General features: G+C 36.3%; 1 protein-coding gene across 1 annotated transcript in view; it reads left to right on the top strand.

Annotated features, from left to right (window-relative positions):
- Positions 1-221: 221 nt before the first annotated feature.
- Positions 222-8,591, top strand: part of LOC122805805 (epidermal growth factor receptor kinase substrate 8-like) — a 293,418-nt gene continuing 285,048 nt past the window's right edge. The window contains exon 1 of the mRNA XM_044076069.1: positions 222-318. Coding sequence (XP_043932004.1) covers positions 256-318 — 63 coding nt within the window. The 5' untranslated portion in view covers positions 222-255. The remainder of the gene's footprint in view (positions 319-8,591) is intronic.

Below are 8,591 nucleotides of genomic sequence, written 5' to 3' on the forward strand. Positions count from 1 at the left end.
GTGATTCTGCATGGTACATAAAGTGGCACAATCAACCCTATTATATTAACTCAGGACAGAAACACAGATGTTGTATGTAGGGCAAATTTTATAGCAAGCATCAAACCCCAAGTCTGACATGCCATATAAACCTTAGCACATACAAACATACATTTATAATATAAGCTAAAGCTCATAGAATGGGATATATATGTTCTTAATATTCATGTATTTTGATTTTCAGATGAACCACCACCTGAGAGGAAACGAAGCAACATGGACGAGGGAAGGCCATTGTCAAATTCAGACAAAGAGAAGGCACTAATCCAGAGAGATATTGTAAGAATAATTCATTATCAGTGCCTTCAGTTTTCTTTTTATGTTTCAGCCTTAGTCACTAAAGGAGTTATTCAAGGTATTTACCTTTTGAGCTGGTTGTAAGTCCAGCTTTAGACCACAGCTATAACACAGTCTTGCTCGAGTAATAAATGAGACTAAAATTGTTTCACCTGGTAGCTGATAATAAATTCCATTGGTTAAGGTTCTCTGATAAGCTAGTACCTGGTGTGAAGTCTGGTTAATATCCCACCGAACTGCCACCAATATGCGATGTCTGGTCAGTATCCCACTGCTGCCACCAATATGTGATATCCAGTTAATATCCCACCAAACTGCCACCAATCAGTGATGTCTGATCAACATCCCACTGAACCAAATATGTGACATCCCCTTACTAGCCTAGGTCAGTAACTAAGGAACTTCAATCTTCACTACTGACTCCAGTGTGAGATTGTCACTTAAACAGGAGTAATATTTCACAATTTCCCCTAAGAACATAATGGGAACACACTCTGTAACCTGGGACTAGACTATATACTTCTGCCCACCCCTAATGAAACTCTTTGTTACACACTCCAGAGCAAAGTAGCCCAGTTTAAGACTCCTGATACACTCACACTTAAGTAAATTGAATCTCACACATCCAAACACTTCTGGGAAAGCCTGACCGATTTCCATATGTTTCTCTTCCCCAAACTGATACAGAAACAGGCTGCCACCAATCAGAGAGTCTACATGCCTTTTCAAAGGGGTGTCCAATTATTAAAATTAGATATCAGAACAAATGGTAGCATATGACCTAAAGCAATCTGGCTTTTGGAGTGGCCCCAGAATTATTAAAGCAGGTATAAGCACTCTCAAATCACTAAAGAATACATTAATTTGCCAGTCACAATGTAAGATAATAAAATATTTAATAATGAGCAAAATGATTAAAAATATAAAATAGAATTTTCAATAAACAGAATTCAATCACCAAGAAAATGAAATTAATACTGAATGATAGAAATTCAACATTTAAAAGACTCTGACTAATTAGCTACAATCCCTATCTAACTGAAGAACTTTGTCCCTGATCTAAATAAATATTACAACAGAGCAAAGGCAGGCTTATAGTTCTTGATGAGTCCTTTGGCTATCTATTGCTCAGTACAACTGTGAACACAACTCACCTGTGAACTGAACTATGAACTGAATTGGACTCAACAATTGTTTAAACTGTCTTCAGCAGGCTGTTTTATAAGCTAGGTTAAATGTCTTAACTGCTCTAGTTCTAATTTTCATTTCACACTTTGAAAATCAACAAACAGGTGTTATTTTAACATTCCTTCCTGTCTTTCAGTCTCTGACAGTAAACACATAGCATCTGAACACATTCCAATGACACCATCTGTGGATCAGCTGACTCTCTGACAGTCTGCATTTAGAATCTCCTGTACAAGCGTGCAGTTAGACATGTAACATAACACTGTTCAACTCTTCAAACACCCTGCACAAACAGAGTATTAATCAACAAACAAGAACTTATTTACAATATCATACCATGCTGGTATATAAGACAGATGTAATCTCAAATTATATACACACCTTCATCCAGACATGCTAGCACAGATGACAGGGTCTAATTTCTTCACACCTGATAATTAATGCCCATGGATTAATGTGCTATGGAGGGCTGGGAGGTGCATTAACATATACAAAGTTAAAGATGCCTTCTGATATAGTATACTAAAAGACCACACTTCCTTCAGTTTAATACTGTCTAAGATGCCTTCATGTTCTATAGAATCACATATGTAGTACCAGTAAATCAATAGAGCTCTAAGGAATGGACAAGATACATCATAATGTTGTTAGACACTCAACAACAGTATAACAATCAGTGCATTCCTAACTGTTCGGTCCTTTGGATGATATGTTAAACTGTGACACCATCTGCCTGAGTTTGTGGTAGCTCAGCTGGATGTAAAAGATCTTGTGCACTTACTAAAAAGTGTAATGGATGTTACATGATGCCCAGGCCAAATTTCCCCTTGTCAATATGAGTACCACCTTGGGTATCCCCTGGAAAGAGGAAATTGGCATAGTGGGACTAACACAGTGAACAAAGTATAAATAAATAACATTAAATTAAAATAAAAAAAATCATAGTCATACAGTCATGAAGAAATGACAAGCAGCTTTTAAATACACTTATCCACACACCTTTTAAATATGCTTTTAAATACACTTATCCACACACCCATTTTCAGCACTTTTGCTCCAACAAAATAAATAAAAACATATTTTTAAACATCAAAAACCACCTTACCAGAATGAGCTGTTTGGAAAAATCATCAAGAAATTAATCTGAAAATAAAGCAAGACAATATATTCAGAAATCAAACCCATACATCACAGCATAGAACAACAAAAAATGCATTCCATTCAGTTAAACGTGATATCGACTATAGTGTTTTCTCTTAGTGAATATTACTAAAAGATATATAATCAAACAATATACCCCCCAAAAAACATATTATTTATGTCTTAATTGTGTTTTTATCCATTAGTAATGTTTGTTTGCACATTCCAATGTCATGTTTGAGCCACATGTCTTTAAATGTCAAAAAATAGATAATTTTTCATATTTCTCTTTTATGAATGTTAGTGGAAGCATAATGTTCACAGTCTACAGCCAGAAAAGTCTATCATAATTGTGTATTAAACAATCTGTTCAGTACTGTTCTCTCTCTCTCTCTCTCTCTCTCTCTCTCTTTTTGTCTCTCGTGACTTTGCTGCTTTCTGAACTCTTCCCTTTTTTGGTATTGTTCTTCACCCTTGCATGCTTTTTGATTTCTAATATTTCTACACAGCAGTTAATTTTTTATACTTGTTTTAGCAGTACAAAAAAGATGTGGGGCTGAATTCAGAATGCGCATACCTCGCAGTAACCTTTCTGCATTTAGAGACAGCCCTACCATGGTGCTTTTGCATGATGATACGCAGCACCATAGTGGGCTGTCCCCACAGCCATGCTAGATATTAATGAGGCATTCCAAAACAAAGGTGTATGCAAATCAGCCATGTGCTCTGCCTCAGAGCTGCTTGTGTTAAGGCATTTATTTACATAGCTGACCTACTCAGAGGCTCGATTGACTGCATAAATTAGCATGGCCACTCCTGGCTGCTAGTGGCAATGAACATGGCCAAAAGGCCATATTTATCATGGTAGAGGTAAGTACTGGGAAGTTTAGTGATCAAGTAGTGCTATAGGTTGTGAGTATGTGTGCATGTCAATGGCTGCATGTATGAGTGTATGTGTTAGTGCATGTATCTACCTGAGAGGTCAAAGTAGGGGGTTATTGAGGGATCGGCTAGGTGTAAGTGTGTGGGGGTGGGGTTGGGGGCTGGAAAACCACCACACTAAACAAATCCTGAAACAATGGGGAGACCACTATATACCAGAGATAACACTCAAGACATGGATCGGGGAAACACTAGATACCATGCATAACTCTCACTGCATGGATCTGGGGGACCACTACAGTCCATGCATAATGAAAGTTCTCTCATCTAATAGATGGGAGCGTGGACACTAGATACCAGCGATAACTTTCATGTCATGGATTGGAGGGGTCACTAGATACCAGAGATACATATGTACCATGTCGCAACACCAATTCAACAAAATGAAGGATGTGGGGCCCTACCCACCATGGGTAAACTTATATTATTTTGCATTGTGTGTCAGAGAGTGCATGAAGAGGGTGCTTCTGCTACTTCATTATATGGGCCACCATAGGATCATAGGAAGTTACTAGGCTAATGGCCTCATGGCTCTTACAAGCCTAGCCAAGTTCTACCCTTATTTCCACAATAGGCACCTATTGCCCCTGTCCAAGAGGAACACAGGTAGAACCCCCGGGGTGAATTTATGTTTCCCCATCCAGTCATCCAGATTGCATTTGAAGAGTGACAATGAGGTGCTCTGTTTGACATGAAGTGGGAGTCTATTTCAAAGGTTTGCTAAGCTCTGGGAGGCAAATCTGTCCTTCCAGCAGGTTCTATTAATGTCACATACCAGTTTAAGGTCTTTAGAGCGAGTATCCCATGTATCATTTGACTTACGGAAATGTAGCATTTCCAATAAAGCAGGATCAGAGATTACCTTATATGCAAGGCAGAGACTGCCTCTGAATAGTCTGTATGAAACAGAATAAAGTGACAGTGATCCACATAGGACAGATGCTGAAGACCTTGAATTTTCCTTGTGAGGAACCTTTGTGGACCAGTGTCAGTTACCACAGGAAAGTGTTGATCTGCACTTGTGATAGTTAATGGCTATGGAGAGACATGTAAATTAGCTGATAATGAGGTCATTCCTGTGTAGTTAATGGCTATAAAGAGATGTAAATCAGCTGATAATAAGGTCATTCTTGCCATTATTCACCCTTTAGGGTGCTGGGACTCTTATTGTCCTTAAGCTACAGATCTTGGTAAGCTTGATAATATTTTGTTTACAATTTTCTCTTTCAAAGTGCTGTTACAAATGGCATTTAGTTATGATTAATTGTTAGGAAATTATGATATTTGTTTAAGAATGTTGTTAAAGAAGAAAGGGTGATGTCTAATACTGACTCAGAATAAGAACTTAGAGTTCACAGTTCATCTGTTTGAGAGTCAGATCATGGGAAATAATTTGTCATTGTCTAGAGCTATATGAGTGTTAATAACACATTAAAACAAAAGAGGTATCTTGGAGAATGGCAAAGAATTTCTGTTAAATTTTGTGTCTAAACAATACATGTTGTTTCTAAACAATGAATGACTGGAATTACATTCTTTTCAGTTCCTTTATGCATCAGAGTTTTCAAGCTGCTGGTTACCTAATGGGAGGAGGTTCATGATTCAAATTTATTTATTTATTTATTTATTATTATTTTTTTTTATTAACATTTGTTTACCAGGAAAGTCTGACTAGACACAGATCCTTTTTCAGCAGAGGCATGGGGAGAAAAGCTCCATGAGTAACAGTAAATTTTCATGAACCAAAAAGAAATGTAAACAAGTAGTATAAACCAAACTGCAACTCAGCTTCCCGGATCAATGAAGGCAGTCCTCCTTATCAAGTGGGTACTACCAATAATTCCACCTTATGGTTCGAAGAATAATAGTTCCAAAACGGACTCGACACCAAAATGGTTCAAAGCTTTATTATACAAAAATAACTTCAGATTTAGCGCTTTTGTCTCCCTACCGGAGACCTCTTCAGAATCAATTAATAACCACTAACATCACATATTTATACCATACTAATCACAGTTAATTGCCTTCAATAAGTCAATTTATGTAAATGAAATCAATTGTCTTAAAAAATCTTTGTATCAAAATCTGTCACAAAGGTAGAAAATAACTAAGTATAAATATTCTGCATTCCTCCAAAAAGGAATGTATTGATGAAAATTAACAAAAATGTATAGTCAAAAATATTGTGCACGTTATACATATAAATATATATGCATAAATATATGAATGAATGAATGTATAACAATAAATGTATGACAAAAAATATAGCAAAAATATATCAAATTCAAAAAATATCAAAAAATAACAAAAAATAACAGAAAACAATGCAACATATCACAACTCTAGTACCACACAGAATTTTCAACCACAGGTGTATATAAATACTTGTATAAAAAATATATATGTATAGTATATAATATAATGTGTAAAATTGATAGAAATGTTAAAAAATAATGTAGTATATTAAGATAGCAATTAATTAGTAACTATATACACAAAATTATATGGATAAATAAATATCCATGAATAAAATATATAAAATATATAAATATATAGTATGTATCTCTGGTAAGGAGATGAAAACGCTAAATCTGAAGTTATTTGTGTAATAAAGCTTTGAACCATTTTGGTGTCGAGTCCGTTTTGGAACTATTATTCTTCGAACCATAAGGTGGAATTATTGGTGGTACCCACTTGATAAGGAGGACTGCCTTCATTGATCCGGGAAGCTGAGTTGCAGTTTGGTTTATAGTAAATTTTCATGCACACATTACAATAATCAGTAACGTATAAAGTAAACAAAATGTAGTATACATAAGAACATACAAATTTGTTACATCTTGACAAATAAAACTGGGCTTTGAACATAGCTAGTAGTATTTGTAGGTATGACTTATGTCAAGATATAAGGTTAAGATAGGTCGGTAGGCACAAAGGATTAAACACCGAGGGAAAAATTGGATATGTTTTGGGTATACTGTGATGTATCAGAGCACTCATGAGGGTTTTACAGGAACATAGCCACTTATTTTTAGATAAGCTTTAAGTGATTGCTTAAAGTGGTTAGTGGACGAGATTGAGAGAATGAAGTTAGGAAGGGAGTTCCATATATGACATATATAGTTGGAAAATAAAGATTCTCCTGCAGTGTTGTTGGCCTTGGAGATGGTGAGTAAGTTCTTGTTGTTAGAGTGAAGTGGTCTGTTGGAACTGTAATGAAGGATGAGATTTTGTAGTGCAGGGGTTCTAGTTGGTTGTGTTACAATTTTGTGAGTTAGATAGAGTTGGTTGTAAAGAATAATGCTGGGAAGCTCAAGCCAGTCTAGTATCCTTAAAGCTGTACAATGATGTGTTCTATATGGACAGTCAGATGCAAACTTGCAATTGTATTATAACATGCTTCTAGCTTAGATAAGTCAGTTTTCCTTAGATTAGTTAAAATTGGAGAGGCATACAGTAGAGTGGAGAGCAGATGGGTTTGTGTTAATTTAATGCTGGCTATTGTGGTCAGGAACCTTTTGTGCCTATATACACTTCCAAGTTTCTTATGGAGTTTTTTATAGTTAGGGAGATGTGCGAGTCACATTTTAGGGTATTTTCTATTTCCAGTCCAAGAAGCTTTGTATGGGTTGTCAGGGAGATCACAGTATTGTCTTTGGCTATTATGTTAAATGTTGGGCATGAGATAGATGTCTTGTAGGTTGGAAGAGTAATAATTTAGTTTTGTTTGGGTTCAGGATTAGATGGGCATTGGCTAAACATGTTTCAACAGAAGTGAAAGATTCCTGTGTTTGAGAATGAAGAGTTGATAGAGAAGTGGCAGCACAGGTAAGTGTTGAATCATCTGCATACTGTATTATAGAACCATGTGGAGTAGTTGTGTGTAGATTATTGGTAAAGAGGGAGGAAAGGAGAGGGCCCAAGATGGATCCTTGGGGGATACCAATGGATAAAGGAAGGGGTGGAGATAGGTCACCCTGCCATAGAACAGATTGTTGTCACCCAGATAAATAGTTATGAAACCATGCTATGGCAGATGGTGAGAAGGATAGTTCAGTTAGTATAGCTATTAGTTTGGAATGGGAGACCATATCAAAAGCTTTTGATAGGTCTAGAAAGATGGCAGATACAAAGTTGTTGTTATTCCTGTGATGGTTTGCAGTATTCGTGAAGGATAAGAGAGCTGTAGTGGTACTATGTGATGGGCGAAACCCATATTGAGTGTTTGCGAGAAGGTTATTTGTTAGTAAGAATTTCATGACCTGGAGATGAATGCACCTTTTGAGTAGCTTAGAAAGAGGTGAAAGAATAGCAATTGGCACATAGTTTGTCAGTTCGGTGGAAGGTCCTCCTTTATGAAGTGGGATTACATGGGAAATTTTCCACAGTTGAGGGACCTTGTTTTCGAGAATGGATCTATTTATAAGGATTGATACTGGGAATGCAATAAATTCAGCTGCAGTTTTGAGGTATTCACTAGGTAAATTATCTATGGCAAGTGTAGTAGGTTTTAGTTTCTGTAGTAGTTTTTTTTATAGTGGCTGTAGGAACTGGGGAACAAGAGAATGAGGCATTGCTAGTTGTAGAATTGGCTGGTTTGGTATCAGGAGTAGGAGTTTGCTGTTTGGAAAGAGCAATTATAGATTCAGTAAAATTTTTGTTAAAAAGGGTAGCTATGCTATTGGAACTTTTGTGGATGTTTGGCATTGGTGTAGTAGATTTTCCTGGGTGAAGGATTGAGTTTATAGCTGGCCAGAATTTTGAGGGTTTTTTTTATATGCATTTTGAATGTTATGATGGAAATGTATTTTATCCTGTTTTATTTGTCTTTTTGCCTTATTTCTAAGTTGTTGATACTTTTATTTAGAAACTGCTGTGTTAGTAATACACCTTTCTTTGAACAATGCTATTTAAGAGGAATAGTGATGTTGTACAGTGGTGCACATTTTAGCATTGCTATCTCACAGCTTGTGGTAAAAATCAAT

This window comes from Protopterus annectens, chromosome 7.part0 (genome assembly GCF_019279795.1).
Source record: "Protopterus annectens isolate FY-2018-M chromosome 7.part0, PAN1.0, whole genome shotgun sequence".
Lineage (NCBI taxonomy): Eukaryota > Metazoa > Chordata > Ceratodontiformes > Protopteridae > Protopterus > Protopterus annectens.